Source organism: Anoplolepis gracilipes, chromosome 1 (assembly GCF_047496725.1).
Source record: "Anoplolepis gracilipes chromosome 1, ASM4749672v1, whole genome shotgun sequence".
Lineage (NCBI taxonomy): Eukaryota > Metazoa > Arthropoda > Insecta > Hymenoptera > Formicidae > Anoplolepis > Anoplolepis gracilipes.
Window position 1 is genome coordinate 7353 of NC_132970.1, and position 20148 is coordinate 27500.

General features: G+C 29.4%; 3 protein-coding genes across 5 annotated transcripts in view; 2 read left to right on the top strand and 1 right to left on the bottom strand.

Annotated features, from left to right (window-relative positions):
• Positions 1-732: 732 nt before the first annotated feature.
• Positions 733-2410, top strand: LOC140663473 (uncharacterized). 2 transcript variants are annotated; one of them, XM_072887680.1, is made up of 7 exons: positions 733-864; positions 956-1069; positions 1144-1203; positions 1272-1394; positions 1491-1701; positions 1770-1967; positions 2067-2410. In XM_072887680.1, exons 2-7 carry the CDS (start codon positions 968-970, stop codon positions 2366-2368), a joined length of 996 nt encoding a protein of 331 aa, XP_072743781.1. In that variant the 5' UTR covers positions 733-864; positions 956-967; the 3' UTR covers positions 2369-2410. The 2 variants fall into 2 exon arrangements, with proteins under 2 accessions (XP_072743781.1, XP_072743771.1); XM_072887670.1 differs by having other exon boundaries at positions 783-1069.
• A 1970-nt stretch (positions 2411-4380) lies between these two features.
• Positions 4381-6717, bottom strand: Arp3 (Actin-related protein 3). Of its 2 annotated transcripts, none has more exons than XM_072895265.1 (6): positions 6550-6717; positions 5817-5997; positions 5419-5733; positions 4967-5281; positions 4675-4893; positions 4381-4595 (listed from the first exon to the last, which is right to left on the bottom strand). In XM_072895265.1, exons 1-6 carry the CDS (start codon positions 6591-6593, stop codon positions 4416-4418), a joined length of 1254 nt encoding a protein of 417 aa, XP_072751366.1. In that variant the 5' UTR covers positions 6594-6717; the 3' UTR covers positions 4381-4415. The 2 variants fall into 2 exon arrangements, with proteins under 2 accessions (XP_072751366.1, XP_072751376.1); XM_072895275.1 differs by lacking the exon at positions 6550-6717 and adding an exon at positions 6278-6381.
• Positions 6718-14164: 7447 nt separating this feature from the next.
• LOC140663393 (UPF0764 protein C16orf89 homolog) overlaps positions 14165-20148 on the top strand; it is an 8856-nt gene continuing 2872 nt past the window's right edge. The window contains exons 1-6 of the mRNA XM_072887505.1: positions 14165-14271; positions 14591-14689; positions 14900-15049; positions 15558-15856; positions 16302-16437; positions 16583-16685. Of these exons, the coding sequence (XP_072743606.1) occupies positions 14169-14271; positions 14591-14689; positions 14900-15049; positions 15558-15856; positions 16302-16437; positions 16583-16685 (890 nt within the window). The 5' untranslated portion in view covers positions 14165-14168. The remainder of the gene's footprint in view (positions 14272-14590; positions 14690-14899; positions 15050-15557; positions 15857-16301; positions 16438-16582; positions 16686-20148) is intronic.

Consider the following 20148-nt stretch of genomic DNA (forward strand, 5'->3'; position numbering starts at 1 on the left):
TCACAGTTGACTTTAGAGAAAAATAATCGAATATGATTGGGCAACTCTTACGATATCCGACTTACGACAGCTATTGTAGAACCGGCCTAAGGCTGGGTCTACAATAGATGTAGTAAGTCTTAAGCCGTAAGAAATTAACCAATTACAATTGACTTTAGAGAAGAATAAAGGCTGTGGCACATAAAAAAACTTAAGCCGTAAGACTTAAGACGTAACAATTTCAATCATACGGAATTTTCAGCTCTGCTTACGTTTTAAAATGGTTAGGTGATTCTCGACTATGATTGGTCAATTTAGCTACTGCTTACGTCTTACTGCTTAAATTTTTTTATGTGCCACAGCCTTAAGGCCGGGTCTACAATAGCTGTCGGCTGTCGGTTTCTTTAATTTAGGCCAGGTCTACAATAGATGTAGTAAGCCTTAAGTTGTAACAAATGAATTAATCATATTCATTATTCTTCTCTAAAGTCAATTGTAATTGGTTCATTTCTTACGGCTTAAGGCTTACTACATCTATTGTAGACCTGGCCTAAATTAAAGAAACCGACAGCCGACAGCCGACAGCCGACAGCCGACAGCCGACAGCTACGTGTCAATGGTGTGTACAATTTACAGCCGAGATTACACTATAGCTTGCGGGTTCGGTTGCGGTTGGGGTTACTGTTGGACATTGGGAACCAACCAATTATAGCAAAGGTTGCTTTGCTGTGATTGGTTGGTTCCCAATGTCCAACAGTAACCCCAACCGCAATCGAACCCGCAACCTATAGTGTAATCACGGCTTACAATACGGTGTACAATTTAATACAAAGAGGTTATTGCACATTCTCGTACATAATAATTTATAATTCCTGCATATTTTCTGTACGTACAATACTGTATACTACTGAACACACTGAACACACAGAATAATTGTGGTATTTTTTCTATTTCAACGCAATTTCTGCATTTCAAGCTTTCAATAAACATGACTGTCAAATTAAAGTTGAAAGATGTAAAGGATAAATTGAAGGAGAATAGTCTGGATCTTAGCTTGTGTGAGCTAGAAGAAGTGCCTGTGCGAGAAATCGTAAGACATTCTCAATTTTACAAAAAAACATGTTTATGAAAATTTATAAATTTTGATGTTGTGACATGTTTCAGGTATCTCTTAGAAAAGTTACAAATTTAAATCTATCAACCAATCTTTTGGTTTCATTACCGGTATGTTGTACCAGACATTATTTTATCTAAACATTACTTTTAATATTTTAACACAAAATCTCTTGCAGACCACTTTTGTTACTTTAAAACAAATTATAAAATTGGATCTTAGCAGAAACATGTTGGTTGAACTTCCAGAAAATTTTGGTGAAATGATACAATTAAAATATTTGGATTTATATGCTAATAAGGTAAAAATAAATATTTTTTCTTACATCATAGATTTATATACATATATCTTTATATGTTTGTGACTTCAAAAGAGATATATGTATCATAATTTACAGATTAGCAGACTACCTTTGAGTCTAAGTGAACTAAAGAATTTAAGATGGTTGGATTTGAAAGAGAACCCTTTGACTGAAGCTGTAGCCAGTGTTGCAGGACCATGTAGTAATATACATGAATGTCAAGCATGTGCTCGTAATATTGTTACTTATTTATCTACTGTTAAACTTGTCATAGAAGAAGAGAGGTTACGTAGATTAAATAACACAGGTATATTATACATTATATAATCATTGCTTAAGTCTTGCATAATATTGCAGCATTATATATTTCAAAAGGTGAAACAGAAAAGGAGATGACAAGTACAAAGAAGGAGAACAAAAAAAAAAAGAAGAAGAATGCGGAAAAAGAGTCCAAGCTAAATGAAAATAAAACTGATTTACAAAACAAGAGCTTTAAAAACAATAGCGATAATGTAAAATTAACAGAATTACTGTCTGATAATATGTGTACACATAAATCACATAAATCCACACGTAATGAATTTTCATGTTTGCAATATATTCTTGAATCTTGTTTGTAATTTACATAATATAATTCTTTCGTGACTACTAATGATTACTGATCTTTTACAGGCGCTGGGTTATATCAATCTCTTACTTGTGTGATTGTATGGTTCTTCATAATTAGCTCATTACTCACTACAACATTAATAATTCTTTCAGGACATTATAAACAAGAAACAGATATGTTTCTACAGAGTGCACAAACACTATCAGGTTTACCATTAAAACATTATTATAAGCATACTACAGATTTGTTGCAACATGTAATAAAAGTAATGACTGCACAAATTAAAATAATCGTTGATGTTGTAAACGATTTTTGTAAAACAGAATTCAAAAATAATATAAATACTGCAGGAAAAGAATTATAGAATCGTGGATCGCTTTTTTTTTTTAGTTATGGAAAAATTATCAAAATTGAAAAATATTTGTACAATATATTTGTACATTGAAATAATTTGCATTACAATAAAGCATTTAATATTTTGTATTGTATCATAAAACTATTTTTATCAGAAAATAAATAAAGATGAATAGATATATCTATAATAATATATTATTTATTTCTTAATCTGATATCTTTTACTGTTGTGCGAGTATCTCTCTCTCTCATACACTCCATGAATAAGTTGTTTCATATAATAAGAAACGATAATAATTTTGGTTTATTTTAATGCATAAAACCAAAAAGTATGAAATATCAAACAGCAAAACAATCCTTTTACAAAAATGTCGCAGAGATCTACAGTGTACTAAAATTTGAAACTCATTTTGTAAGTTAATGATTATTTTTTTTTATGAAAAATACAATTAAATTCTTCTATTTTAATATCATAGAATGTTCAAACATTTCTTTTATTCTATGATTTATTCTCAATGCATAATAAGAAAGCGACATAAGAAAAAAATTCTAGGTTTAAAACAACTTACCTAGAATAAAAAAAAACTTAGCAGAGTAGAAAATATTGTATAATAAATTTTTTTAGAAGGATCAAATTATCTCACAAAATCATGTAACAATATCTTTTCTTTCGATTAATGAAGAATATTTCTAAAGGATTTGTAAATCTAAAAAAAAAAACAAATATAATTTACTATAAATAATATATACATTGTTTTCTTGTAAAATTTAATAAAAATGTTAGGGAAATATGTACTTATTTAAATATACGTATAAACAGAGTCCGATAAAGATTGAACCAATGCTATATATATATATATGCGTATACACAATTATTTTAAAATCCCATTTCCACAAAGTTATAAAAAATTATTTTAATTTTCTTACAAATTACCATCTTTTTTAATTGCTCATGATGATTGGATTTATGAACATGTATATATGTGTGCAAATAAATTAGAGTATTAAAGTAATTTTATGTCGAATCTTTTTGAAAGTTACTGCTGTAACTATAACGAGTTCTTTTTCAAAATCGGTAACTTGTAACTGTAACTAGTTACTTTCTCAATGAAAAAACTGTAACTGTAACTAATTACTTTTACAAAGTAATTTTCCCAATCTTGCATATGTCAGTAGTAGACGGAATAAAGAAAGGAAGAATCGTTTTATCTCTCTTGTGCAGGTAGAACAGAGTAAATGGAGTAGAAAAAGTCAGTTTTGTAATTTTCGTAATAATTAATAAAAAATTAATTAAAAAAGATCGCCCAATTCGTACTTATTAACACAGTATTAGCGCGCGGCAAAAAGAGACAGCTCACTGTTAACGCGGTCGCTATGCGCGTGTCAAATTTTTATTGTTGATCGTTTATTAATTATTGTTGATTTGATTTTAATATTTGTTGTCTATTAAATTTGTTATTAATAAAATAAATATTAGTGACAAATTTATCTAATAAAAATTTTTAATTATTAAGTTAAATCAATTAGTCCCAATTATAACTTTAGGGCTGATTGTTAGTGGATTTATTAATTATAATAAAATAATTATTATCAACAGCACACATACTATTTATGTGTAATAGTGGATTTTAATTGCAAAATTCTACATTTTATATTTATATATGTGTATATGTATATATATATATATATATATATATATATATATATATATATGTATATATATATATGTATATAACATATACGGTTATAATAATCATTATATTAAATATAAAATTATTATATAAAATATAAAAAATCAGAATAGACATTTTTAATTTCTATAATATAGTACTCAAGTCATAGATGCATGTTGACATGATTCTCTAAAATGAAATGTAAAAGATTATCTCTTTATAAACAAACTGGAATTTTTGTATTACTTTTAATTGCATGTAGCCAAAATTTAATGTAAAAAAATAAATTATCCAATAGTTTTCTTACATTTATAAATGATAATTAAAATTGATTAAAAATTAAAAATGATTTCAATTGGCATACTTTTTCTCATTTATTATCTCTTAAACCATACTGTGAAACACAGGATTGTAACGACAGATTCCAGGACCATATTCTTGGTAAGCCTTCTTTGTATGACAAACTGTGTAGAATTCTGGATCACTTGCCAGTAACGCGCCGCCATACCATACTGCGCAACGCTGCTTGTGATGCGATATCACACGAACGTCTATTGGTTTTGGCTAGAATATAAATGTGTCTTAGTAAACGTAAAGTATTATTACACATAAACGAATTATTGTAATATTATTTGACATTCACCGTAATATGGCTGCCACTTAATGTTTCACTAAGCTTGAGTCGCGTGTCGACGATCTTCTTTATGTCACGTTGCAGTCGCCTACCAAAATCCTTAAACATGGTAGAGCCGCCTGATAAAACAATATTACTATACAATGGTCTTCTGACGTCGATTGGGCAGTTTTGAATTACGTCATCGACAATTTCATTGAGTGGCGTGGTAAAGTCCGGATTAGAAAACTTGAAACATTCAAATACAAGAAAATATAAACGTTGATTATACAAAAATAATTCACAGTAGTTATATACTTACTTCAGGATGGAAAAATATCTCCGGTCCAAGAAACCTTTCATATCCGACGTCCACGACAAAAGGATTCTTGGTAATATTGTTAATACCTTCATATTTTTTAATCTTTGTAGGATCACTGTCGTATTTAGCGAATTCTTTCGATATATCCGGACATATGTAACAATATTTCTCTTTAATTGACTTGGCTGTTTCTAATGATTGTTCAGGTGGTATTCCAATCTCTCGTTCTCTCAACAAACTTTGTATAAAATAGGTAATATCACGACCAGCAATAGGAATGTGCTTTATACAACTTCCTATAACAAAACCTTCTGCCTGAAAATTCAATATATTATCTGATAAGATTTTATAAAATTAAATTGACAAGAACTAATAAGATTTTAAAATTTATAATACAAATTCATATATATATATATATATATATATATATATATATATATATATATACATACTACTGGAATTACGTGAGTTACACCATCTCCACTATCAACAACAACGCCCGTTAAGGTACGATCTTCTACATTCTTAGCTGTCCATGAAGCTGCTAAAGCAAGAACAGCTTGTACAGCTATATAAAGTCCTGGTACATTGAATGACTCAAACATAATTTCTGCTGTATATTCTCGATTTTCTGGAGTGTTCAAGGGAGGTTCTGTTAAAAGAAAGTAATGATCTTCGGGCTCTGATCTGAGATATTTGAAAATGCATTGCTGTAAAAATTTCTCCATCAGGTCCCAATCCTCCACTAATCCATGTCTTACAGGATACTATAGGTTAACAATCAAAATGCATATTTACAAACCAAACCGAAAATGATGCTATTTTGAAAGAGTATCTTGTGAATAAATACTTTAACTGAATATCCAGTGGCTTCAAAAGCCTCATCCCCGATGTAGGCATCCAAGTCCTCCACACCCTTAGTGATCCTTCTAGCATTGTTGTCGCCAACTTTAGCCGTTTCTTTGATGGCAATCGCCGAAGGTATGGTCAATTGAGGCTCTTTATTGCCAGCAAATCCTAATTTCGTGTACCTACGATTAACACAATTGATAGTTATCAAAATAAGAAATATCAAGCATATTAATCTTGCGTGGGTGAATATATTTTTTTACGCACGTCAATATGATTTACCATGATATACACATATAGGTATTGTAAAGTTTGAACAAAAACGGTGAGGACCACGAGGAGGACCACTCCCCTTCAGATTTACCATATATATACATACATATCATTTTTTATTTAAAAGGAAATCACAAGATTAGACTAAAGAAATCTATGTAAATGTAATATGTAAATATTCGTACGTACATACATAAATCATCGAGAAGGAGCGGTTTACACCTCTTTTTAGGCTGTGTTCGAAAACATTACTCGTATGCACACTACCACATATCTGTCCTTGTTTAATTTTCAATAAGCGACAAAGATAGAATGACACTCTGAGCGCACGAGCGTAGTTCTCGAATGTAGCCTTAATATGATGTCATTTATCATCTGACAGTCGGTTTCTAACCTGATTAGCACCACCCTAAATTGACTATTCACAAAAATTTATTTTTCCGTCCCGCAATTGCACTTACCCTGTGCCTACGTCGATGACGCACGCAGGTAGACGTCCAAGCATGATTCCTGATCCAGCGATAAACCTTATCCCGGCGAAACACACCCGTTACCCGTCACCCGTCACCCGTACCAATAAAGATTGCGGAAAACCATCAAGCCACCATCCACCATGAACCAACACTAATCAATACTTGTTAACACTGTCAAAAATACTACGTACTACAGGCGCTGTCTTACAGCGCACTTATCGTCGCGTTGTGTATCATCTTAAGGTACCTTTTCATGCTGACGCTCGACGCTCATTTTCAGCGTCAAAAGACATCACGTGACCAAAAATAAAAATACCAATTCGTCAATTTTGATCACGTGATCTGTTTTGACGCCAAAAATGAGCGTCAAGCGTCACCATGAAAGGCACCTTTATATCCATGCTCCGTACATGAAAGTCCCCTATGCAAAAATGTTACCTTTTGTCCATTCTCATGCTATATTTCGATTCCGTGACAGAAACTGACCGCCTACACACGTGCATTATTGTGCATTATTTGGAAATAAAGCTGTATTTGTGTGCAAGTATAAGATCGAGAGAACTGTCAAAAACAACGGATAACGATGCAGTTAGTATATTATATTGTCGTAATATTAAATGACGTATTATAGTTGCATCTTTGTAATTTTATTGCGGAGTATTTCATATTTTGTGAAAAGAGTTCGTGAGAGTCTTTCTAATTTAAGATATGTAATAATGTAAAAGGTTAACAACCGTATGCAACCGCCAATCGCTTGAACGATTGTCGATAATAATTTATTGAATCCTAGATGTTGAAAAACTTTACGGATTAAATTACATTTGACAGTTTTATTTTTCTCTGTTTAGGAAAATCCAGTTTAGTAGAGTATGTACTGAATTATACTACAGCAACGTATTCACACAATTACATCTGTAAAAGAGGCTCTGGTGGTCATGCGAAGGATGCCTTCTGAAATTTTTCTGGGAAATGGTGGAACTCTACATCGTTCCTTGATGTTTATACTGAAACTTGGCTGGCAGTCAAGATTTCGTTTGCCAGTACTTCTGGTCATTGTTTTTGTCGCCATGGATTACAGATTACAATTAGAGATAGAATTTGGAGACAATGCAGACCAACATAATCATTTATAATTTTAACAAAGAAGAATAGATGCATAAGACTGTTACTTTATATATTTAATATATGCGCATAATATATACAAAGAGTTAGAGGGAAGTATAAGTATAAACATTTTATTTGAACAATATCCAGAATGTACATATATGAACTGTTGATAGACATTAGCAATTGTATCATACATATTTTATAAGCGCATGTTTACTCAAGCATAGAATTTTTTGCTCAGTACTTGTCAATTTTTAATGTTTAGACTTTTATCAGATTGATATTGCATTTATCATAACAGAATTTAAGATTTTTACCGTGGGTCTTATTATAAAATATTTATATCATGAATACATATACTAAGTTAAATTTATGATTTTATTCGAAGTATTTTCTACTATAACAAAAGTATGAAGAGAGATATAAGAGGAGAAAGAGGATTAATTTTAAAAAATATTTCTTTGAGGTAAATTGAAATACTTTAATAGGTAGATAATTGAGATATTTTAAGAAAATTAAGATGATAAATAACAGCTGAAGTTAAAATATAAAATTAAAGTTAAAGACAAAAACCTTTGGTTGTTTATATAATTATATTTCTATAATTTTCTGATTACTAAATAAAAAAAATGAAAAGTAGAGTAATAAGATTATTTAGGTTTACTTGTTTCATGTGCAAGTCTGTAAAATTTCCCTTAAGACTTAATTTGACATGAATATCAGTAATTTTTACAAAAAAAATTATACATTTTGCAAACGCGCTAAAATAAGACAATTATTTATTTTGTAATTAGTTTTTGTAAATTGTATAATAATGTAACATGAAATTGTGTTATGAATAAATGAACAAGAAACCATTTATTTTTGTATAAAAAATTATGTATTAAATGAATTCTTCCACTTATAATTTTTTTAAAGCAAAGTATACATTTCTTTACATTATTTTTACCATAATTAAACATAAAAGATATAATCAAATTGCAAACTTAAAATGTTTTTAGAGTAAAAAATATCTCGCCTATTGAGCTAACTTCCATTGGACCATACAAGTCCGCATGTATCAGTTTAACAATATCCTTTATTTTAATAATACTACGAGGAAAATTGTTTCTATTCAGCTTTTCCTTTTGCGCTGCTATACGTTAGGACGGATTATCCCCCTTTATTGTAATTTCTACTTTATGTAACGTTTCTTTTAACTCGTTTGAAATTTTGGTATGTCAATCTTTCATGTCACAATTGCAAGTTCAAGATTTTATCACGCGTAGTTTCTTCATTAACTTTCGTACTTATTGTTAGTACAGTATAAGTAGACACATTCATCTTTATACACAGTAGAAGTATATAACAGCAATGGCTTAGCTTTCGGCTTTTTTGATATAAATATTATTTCAAATCATCTATTGCTATATTGTATAGCGCTTAAATTTGAATACTCGAAATAAAATATAATAGTTTGTTATGCATAGAGTGTCCCATTTTAAAATATCTAAGCAAATATCTTAAAACTCGTAAATTAAAATAAAAATGTTTCATACGAAAGTTGTTTGACTCGAAGGGAGACATAAGATGATGTCATTGATTTAATCTTGAGTGTACGTGTCAATATATAAAGGTTTTTTAAATGGAACTATATCCTAATTTTTTTATACAAACTGATTTCTCACAACATTACGCAGAAAAAGAAATAATGTTACTGTGTATACTTATACTGTGCTAAAGTGTTTTTAGATTTTATTACTTTTGATATCATCGCATAGAGCTTCTTTCTTTCATTTATCGCGATTATTTTTCGACTTTGAAACGACATTTCTTTTCGTCAAACTTGAATTTTATTTACTTATCTAATCTCGGACTCATTAAAAACAAATTGAATGTTAGCTTCGAGATATAAGAGTTGTAGACAAGACGCGGTAAGGCGATGCGGCGACCCAATCAATCTTTCGGTCTTATGGAAAAATTGTAAGTTGTCTACAACTCATACAGAATATTTTTCAAATGTTTTTATTCCCATACGTTCGATGCTTGTATACAAATACATTTACGTAACCTTTGTCATGTGTAGTATTTTTGCCAATTTTAAAGAAATAGGCCGTTGAAATTTTTCAAAATTTTTAAGCCATTTGCGTTGTCCAGTCATATGTGGCTACATCAGATACTAAATATTATGTACATGGTGTTTCGTCAACATACAGCTCAGTACGACCGGTTGCCTGCCCATAGGAGTGGAAAGTCGGTAATGCAGGAAGAAATAATATTATAATATTCTTTTAGATATATGCAGGTATTCGCAAGAGGAAAGAGAAAAATAGAGATTGAGAAGAAACAAAGAAATGCAATGATTTATTACAAAAGTGGATGTATATGTATGTGGTTTAAGTGATTTTAAAAGAATGAAAGATTTTGTGGAAATCGAAATATTGTTAAATTTAAATGAGACAATAAGATAAGAAGAAAATGAAAAATATATTTAATTAATTTACTACTTGTTAGTAAATATGGACAGAGGTATAAATAGCAATGGTTGAGTTTAACGAATACTGCTTATCTAATTATCCATGAAAAGTTTGGTAATAGATATCCATTAGAGAATTATAACAAGCACATTCACATTACACAAATCAAGTTTAAATCCATTTTTATTGAAACATGAATAATGAAATAACAATTAGATGACACGAGAAATAATCCCCGAGGTTATATATTTAAAACCAAATCAAAGAAAACTAGATGCAGGAGTGCGATAATCACGATGATGAATACTCAACTGTTGAAAACGGAATGCATGTTTGCATGATTTTTCTCTCGTAACGTAGAGTTCTACGATCTCCTCTCCATTGAACAATTTGACGAATAAGAATTTTAATTAACGTCCTCATTAATTTGGAGGGGTTGTCTTTTTGACTTCGAGCCTTGGAGGCTTATGCCTATATTAGTACAGATTTTTGTCAGAGAATTTTAATCTAAATCAATGCAGAGCTTGGTACAGTCGAGAGGAATTATCGCTTGTTGTTACATTCTATAGAATTTGTTATAATTGTCACCTAAAAGTGGTCTGTTAGGCGAGCATTCACACAAAGTATTCTCAGTTTTTCGCCACCGTCTCCCATTTATGATTCTAGTTTTGAATGACAATCGCAGTTTACGGTGGCTCTGTTTTATATAAAAATTCTTGAGTATGCTAGAGAGCCCTTGAGTATTTACATAAATACGCACAGGCTCAGTTTCTAGCATTCGTTATCTCGGGGTTTAGAATTCTCGTCTTGCATGCCAGATATTCGTTGATAATTAATATTTCATGAAAGAAAAGAATCGTGAAATCCACCGGACGTAATAATCATTTCTTCGAATAAGTTAGCTCAATAAATTTAACTGAACTACTTTTTTCTTATTTTCGCGATGTTCGTTTGCATATCAATAGCTCTCATTAAAGAAAACTATTTTTGTTAAATGAATATTTGTTTCAGTATATTTGTTTTACCTTCAAAAACTGACTTTGGTTTACTCCACATTTGATGTGCGCTCTCACAGTCGATCACGTTTAACAGCGTCTGTACGGACATGTGTAGGGCAATCAGCTTCTGAAGGCCATTTTGACCAAGCTCTGATTAATTCGCTTTCTTTTTCCTTTCTATAGATTTCTCTCTCTCTCTCTCTCTCTCTCTCTCTTTCTCTCTGAATAAATTATACATATATGAAAATATATAATATAATAGGAAAGGGTTATGTGTGCCATATACATATGTATATACAATACATATACACATATGACATATATGTATATATATATATATATATATATATATATATAAATGTTCAGTAAGGCAGTGTCAATTAAGAATATTAAAGAAGGCTAAATCGAGCAGATGATTCTGGTTGGAACGTGGTATATTTCTTCAAAAATTACATGTGAATGTGGTACGTTTCAGCACTACTGGTGCCTCTTCAGCCACTTAATAAATTATAATAATGTAGTTATGCATGCATTAAAATTTGACAAAACTTAAACTCTTAATGGACTTACAAAAGTAAAAATTTGCACGTGTCAGGTTCATGATAATCAGCCGAAAAAATGATAAATTCGTCGACTCTTTCCTAGTCACTATTCAACGCGCAAATTGAAACTAATGCTATATGTCTAACTGTAATATTATGTCTGAGTGTCAACTTGTTTGTTGTCTGATAAGGTCATGAGTAACGGAAAATAATTTACGTTTAACGAGTCTGTATCCTCATCTACAATATTTAGAGCATTCTTCTGTGTTTTAATAAATATAGTTTCTGAGATAATTCTTTTAACATAATTCGATTTATAATCTAAGATCTCAATGTTATCCCAGTCCATTCTGTGATTATGCTCCAATCTATGCAGAGAAACAATAAATTTGGTTCCTTGATGTTCGTAATGAGTTCCTTAATCTTGATCTTCAACTTTCTTTTCGTCTGACCGACATAACTCGCATCACAATTTTTGCAATTAATTTTGTAAATGACATTGTTTTTGTCAGTCAAAGAGATCAAAGGTATCTTTGTGTGTCCTTATTATATGCAGGGTAGGCCATTTTAATCGACCCAGTCGAATATCTCGAAAACCAAGCCCGGGAGAGAAAAATGTTTCAGGCAAAAGTTGTTTGGTTTCGAGGGGGCCATAAGAGGGTACCATTGGTTTAACCTTGAAGAGTCATTTGAAGGTCACATGAACGTCATGTTTAATTTTTTAAATGGGAGACACCCTATATATTATTGCATATTCTTGTAGCTTATCTCGAGAGCTTTCCAAAACACTATAATCAAATGTTTTTTCGTGAAGTACTTTTCAAGTTATAAGGCTTCAAAGTTGCAAGTTCAAAATATTTTGACATAAAATACAAAACATCTCGTAAACTATTCATTTTTCGATTATCTTACCCTAATACTTTTATGCACAGAATAATGAGACAAATCAATTGGTGTAAAGAAAACACATAGAATCTGAATTTACAACTAGCAGTTACACATTTTTACTTTAACATAATTATGTGTTTTAATATAAATATATATATATATATAATATATATATATAATATAAATATATATATATATAAATATATATATATAAATATATATATATATATCTTTCTCTGTTCATTTTACATTTCTCTTTCTTCCTCTTCATCTTCTTTAACTTTTCTTTAATTTAATTTTTTTACAAACTGTCACATAAACTATCAAAATTTGGTGTGATAACATAGTTTAACAGTTCAACGACAGTAGCTGAAAAATCATAGTCTAACAATAAGTTCCAGTGCATATGCGTGAAAAAGTACAATCAACAATATGGCTGCAGCATAAAGTTTAAACTGTGATATGACAGCATTGTTAGTGATTAGGAAGAATAAAATTAAAAATTTTTTTCTTTCTTAAACTAGTATGAATAATATTAAATAAAATGGTTGGATATGTTTACGCAGTACATAATTGTAAAAATACAACAAAAAGAAATAGTAAGGAAATTATAGTTTCTTTAGATTTCCGAAAGAATTTCAAAGGTAAGAATTTCAGGTAAAATTGATTAATATTATATTATATTACAATAAAATAATAAATAAGTCACGCTTGTATTGTTTTGTAATTAAAAATTCTAATTTACACATATTTTTCTTTTTCGAGTTATAGTTAAAATTTTGTAATAAATGCATATAAATACCTGTGGAAAAATTATATAATAATTATAGAATCTGCAGTGAATGTATTATATCGTCAATGTTTTTAGACAATTTAAAAAATAGGCTTCAATCTTATGCAATTGTTAAAAAATTATTGATGACAATGTCAATAACATCCCTTTTTTTTTTTTTTTTAAAGGGATACTATTTTTTTAATGAACTTCATAATTAATTTTTCTCAAGATGAGAGAAAAATATTATTTTAATATTTTATGTAATTATTTATTATGTATTATTATTATGGCATAATTAGTTATTTTATGTCATTATTATTACATATATTATTTACATAATATAAATTTATTTTTTTGTTTAAAAGAAAAAAATTGCTTTTCTTTTTTCCTTCCTTCCTTCTTTCCTTCCTTTTTCTCTCTTTTAAGATATTTTAAGATAAATTCTGTAATTATAGAAGCTATTATACTCGAGATAAAAGGATCAATAATACTTTTTAAATTCAATTGAAATAAAAGTACACCAAATAGAGATTGAATTTCTCGTAGGTGGTTGGAAAGTCACGATAATCCAGCCTGGTCCCATGGAAACTTTTCCTGTCAGGATACGTCCCACTCATGAAGAAAAAGTGGTATCACGTGCTCTTGCAACCGATTCGTTTCGGAAGCAACATGCCTTTCCTTCGATGAAGAAAAAGCGATCGACGATAAATTTCGTCGACGTTTACTCGGTGTTCCTCGACATAGTGAGGACTCCAAAGGGGGGGAGGGGGCGGGACTAGTAGGGTTTATATATAAACTGTGCGAACAGAGTTTATCGGTTTTTCTTTGCAAACGCGTCCCAATGGAAACTAAAATTGCAAGATTTTCCAGTGTTCTCGGCATCTTTCTTCTGTTCGTTTCCTTCTTGTCGCGAACCGAAGCGGCCTTTAATCCTGACAATTTCGGTAAGTGAATTAATCATATCAAATTGGAAATATGTGTACAAGAATATGTGTGAGTGTCAAAAAATGAAATGTTTCAAATAAACTTAAAAAGGAATTTCATCGAATTTAAAATATATTATTTCAAGAATAAGTGTTTCAAAAGATTAAGAATTTCAACGTGTGGTATATTGGATATTACAATCTAGACGTACATTGGATTTGTTTTCCTTCTTGTTCTGATTGATGTTTTGCTTACACATACTCAAGCATTATAGAAACGACTTGTCAAAGCGTATTAAATAATTATAGAATAATGAAATGAACATATCAACAATTGCAGAACGAAAATTAATTGCCTTAGATAAGGCTCTCATTTACATTAATGATAGACCACATCAGATGAACGTAGACGTCACTTTTAGCGTTACTTTAACTGAAGGTAAAGAATTTTCTCGTAATTATATTGCACGTAAAACTAGTAATCATATTTTTTGCAAAATATTTAACAAAATTAAAAGGCTTCTAAAATATGAAGCTCTGATTATATAAAGAGTTTTAAAATTTAAATTTTATTAGTGTATACAAAACACAAATATTTTTTATATAATTTTCTGATTAAATTAAATATTCAATTTCTATATTGAAATAGTTAACTTACTAGCGGCACTTTTCCATGAAAATGTACAATATTTGGAAAGTAAATTCTTCATCGCTCTCAAAGAAATGGTTGCGTTATCCGATTTGACCCGAAAAAATTTGATGAATAATGTTGCACCAGCGAGCGAGATCGAACTTTCGCGTAAGTATAGATACATAATGCTCTTGTGAAACGAATAATAAAGAGTACTCTTTATTTTGTATTTTATTTACATTATTATATTGACTATATTTTACATACTTTCTGAATTTAAAATTACATGAATAAATAACGCATATTTTTAAAAAAATGAAAATAATAATAGAAAAATGTAAAAAAAGAACAGACTCAGAAAATGCTAAAATTATTATCTTCAATTGCACTAGAAATAAAACAGAAAATTTACAAACTAATAAGTTATTATATATTCTATTACTGATTAATAAAAATTTGATATATTTTTATATAACATTAAAAATATATAATTAATATATTAACATATAAGTTGAAGGAATTAAAAATTTTATAAGAAATTAATTATGTTTTAATTTTTAATTTATGTTTTTTTTTTAATTACTTAACCATATATTGCTGGAAAGCTCTTTGAATTGTTTATTATTACCAAACAGTATATTTTGTGTTAAGTTTTGCGAGATACAAAGTTTTACAGTGCAATCGACTTTAAACAATCTTACCCTATGGATGAAATCTATATGGTGGACAAAGATCTTTCCCAAAGGTAGACCTACTCCAAACAAAAAATTAAACTATTCGCAAGTCGTTGAATCGATTCAACATGGATGGCCAAATGAAACAGAGAGTGACCAATGTTTGTTTAAAATTACACGAAGCACTTTAAACGAAGAGTGTCAAATTCCTCAAACTTGCGTTGAAGCAGTAATAAGAGATGATGATGTTACAGGATATCCTCTCACACACAGATTGCTTATGATTCAAACCGCTAAAAGAGTGAGTAAGATAGCAATCAGACAATAATAAAGATTTTTATTATTAATTATTAATTAATTTTATGTAAAAGATATTGTGTCCTCTCAAAAGATTATAAATTATTTCTCGAATTTTTACATATTTATTAACACATATTTATTTCTCTATAATTATATATTTTATTGAAATATTTATTGCTACTTTCAAATATGTAAATGCTAAATTTATCATGTTTTCAATTATGTATAAATATAATTATCTTTATATATATATATAATATATATATATAATATTATATATATATATATATATATATATATATATATATATATATTATTGTATTTATTATATGTATATTGTACAATACTTATAAAATGAAAGAAATTATTTTCTCTTATACATCTTTCTATTTATTTCTATGCAAGTTGAAATAATAAAAAAATGAAGTTTCTACGGTTGGTTTTAGTTTGGATGTCGAGAAACTGTATTGTTGCCTCTTTCATACTTGTTACCTGCATTTTGCGCCAGAATTTTTCAAGATCTTGTTAATCTTGAAGCATGGAATTTTCCCGATAGAGGACGAGATCTTATGATTGAGCAAAGTATGTGTATATGTATTAAAAATATATTATACGAATTGGACAAGATGTAAAGTAAAAAATAATGTGTTGCATCAGATGAGTAGAGTAAAAAAAGTCAGATAAAAAAATATTTATTAACTAAAATATTCTTTCTTATTTTTTTTAGTTCTGTTGTGCGGTATGGAAGGTTATTATGAATTTCTCGATAAACGTTATGAAGATTTGATATTAAGCTGGCCTCATAGGAGTGGTTGTTTTAACTTACAAGGGTGATTTATGCATTATAAACACAGATGTACATATACTATATTAGATCGCTAACTTCATGAAAAGAGCTGTGGCTGGCCAGGTTTGGCAATGACATCTTAAAATGAAATAGTAGCAAGTGTAGTGCATATATAATACTCGCTATCTATAATTGTGGAGTTGCATGTGTAAAAATTCTGAAAAGAATTTATTCTTACTTTATGACAGTATTATTAGATTATTGTTGCAGCGATATGATCAGCAGAACTGCGGTCACACCTACAGTAAAAGAAGTGCCAAAACTCTCTGCAGTCACCTCCTCTTCCTCCATCGTTATCAAAAGCAACATCTTCAACCTAACTTTAACTTTTTGAAGTGCGACGGCACCTTCGCCAGAACACTAATTAATCCACCTCCTGCCGCTAAACCACCACCTTCGCAAGCGCTATATCACTACTTCCTAATAAACATGCAAGGACTATTTACGTAATAATTACATAATATACTATATATGTATATATATTATCATAGATCAGTAAAACGAAATTATGACATATCAGTTACGTCAATAACGTAATGAATCTATAAAGGGGGTTTTATAATGCGTTTCTACAATGTCCAGTTGCCAGCTGCTAAGGATGACAACTCTAATTACAAAATGCTATTTCCGGTTGAAACAAGCAGTTGCGGTTGCTAAAGAAAAATTAAAAGTTCGTCAACTTTTTTTTAGTAACCTCAACTATTTGTTTCAACGAAAAATAGCATTTTGTAGCTAGATTTGCCATCCTTAGCAACTGGCAACGCATTGTAGAACCCCCTTAATTGTTACATAAATAAATTGTTATGTAATTTTAACGTTTTTATTATACATATAACATTTATATAATTTGATAAATATAAATGTGTATACTCTAAAAACTTCATAAATGCTACATAACTTTACTCATACAGCACAGAAAGACCAAAGACATTTTAAAAATAATGAGACGTCTTTAAGTCGTCTTTTAGTTACCTTTGAGGGACATGCGCTAGCTGGGTAATGACCTAATTATAACATTATATGTTAAATATCTAACATTAACACGATTTTGTTGACGTCAATATAATTCACTTAAAAACTTTATAACTGTTATATAACTATAATGACGAAATTAGGCTATCACATTAAAGATAAAAAAATATGTGACTTTATTGATTTTTTAAGCGTTCTGAAAAAAATGACATATATACATATAATGTCATCGAAAAAAACCTATCTAGAACACATTTTTGAACATTTCCTTAATATTACATATATAATTACTTTCAACATTTCTAATTCCATTACCGTTATGAAGCACTTTGCGACAAAAATAAACTTGAAAAGTGAAATTATGTATATATATATATATATATATATATATATAAAATCAAGTTCGATTTTTTCACTTAATAACGTTAATGGAAAAATGTTAATTTAAAATGGCTAATTATAAATGTTGAAAGTAATTAGATATGTATATTAAGAAAAAATTTGATAACGAATTTAACTCAACATTAAAAACATTCAACGTGATTATTTCAACTGATAAGACAAAAGTATGACGATATCCAAAGAACCTATTAGATGCAAACTGGTCGTAAACAATAAAATCATAGAACAAGAAATTCAATTACTTCAGTGTTGAAATATCCAGTTACGGAGATCTGGACAATAAAGTCAGACATCAAATAAATAAACTAATAAGATATCTGGATGCCTGAACGACACAATATAGCGCAACAAACGTTTTAATATAAAAGTAAAATCGAGAATATACAAGACCTTGATAATAAGACAGATAATCACGTATAGTGCAGAAACATGACCGGAGACAGTAAGAATCAAACGAATGTTGGAAACAGCTAGATGAAAACACTTCACAAAATAGCAGGAAGAACGCTACTTGATCGCATACCTAGTGAAACCTAGTAAGATGGAATTATAAGGTAGATAACATTAACAATTGGATAAAAAAGATAAAGAAAGAATGACACGATCACATCAGTAGGATGTCAGAAAGCAGAATAGTGAGAATAGCAAGAGACAAATCTTCAAATGCGAGGCGTAATTTAGGGAGACCAAGAAAAAGATGAAGTGACAACTTGGATGTCGGATGAGACGAACTGAAGAAGAACAGGCGAAAGTCTAACATGGAAGATTGAAGAAGAAGAAGAAGAAGAAGAAGAAAATATAATATATAATGACTCAATGACTAATATAATGGTTCAAAAATATATTCCAGGTATAATTTTATCATTTTATATATGTCATGTTTTCAGAATGCCTTTTTTTTCACGAAGGGGAAATGCATTACGCATCCCCGGCAGATCGGGACCTCTGGGTATGTGGGACTCTCCCTATTTAATGTTTTTTTAAAATGCTCAAACACATCAGAGTTACATATTATTGGTTTATCTTTAATGTGATATATATACGTAACTTCATCATTATACGTAATTTTGTCACTATTACGTAACAGTTACAAGGTTTTTACAGAATGTATATTGACATTAACAAAATCATGTTAATGTTATAATATGTTTAACATAACGTTATAATTATGTTATTAAAGCTTTGTAGAGTATTAAAGAAATTTTTAGAGTATACACATTTATATTCACCAAATTACATAAATGTTACATAATAAGATAGCGTCAAAATTACATAACAATTTTGTGAAGCAATTATAGATTTATTACGTTATTGACGCAATTGATACGTCACAGTCTTGCTGATCTGTATCCCAGGTAGCAAAGTGTCATCATGATAACATTATTGTAAGGTCGTTTCTCGCCATATAACGTCAGATGACTAAAAATGAAGTAAAACAGGTGTGATATTTTTAACGACATACATATTATTATCGTCATAAAAATAAACGTCATTTAATCGTCTTTTGAAGGTGTTACTTATCAATTAAATAGATTAGTATTAATTAGTGTCAATTAAAATTAACGTATTTAGATTATTTTAATAAAAATAATAAATATATTTTGACACTTATAAAGTTTATATGATTTTCTGTTTAAAACTTTTGAAGATACGTTATATTTTGTTGTCAAAATTTTTTAAGTTTTTGACATTATTTGCAAAATAATAATCTAAATTAAGGGGGGAATTCGGTCTAGAGGCCTGATTTTTTGAAAATTTTTTATAAGGAACGGATAAGATCAATTAAAATAAAAGTTTTTCCTATTTGTTAAGCAACTTCTTAAGTATCTTTTAAAATTTTTTTTATTGAAAAATTCCAAGAATTAAGCTGCATATAGCAGTTCTTCTCAACCCATAAAAAAAAGTAGTTGCACGGTGCACACGATTGGCCGTTCTGCTTATCAGAAACAAAAAATTCAAAAAGATTCTTAGAATATATGAGTATTGGGTATCGCCCAAAGTAGGATTTTTAAAAAATATGCAAAAATAACAAAATGGCGTCACTTTGAAAATAAGTCTTAATTTTTCGGCTA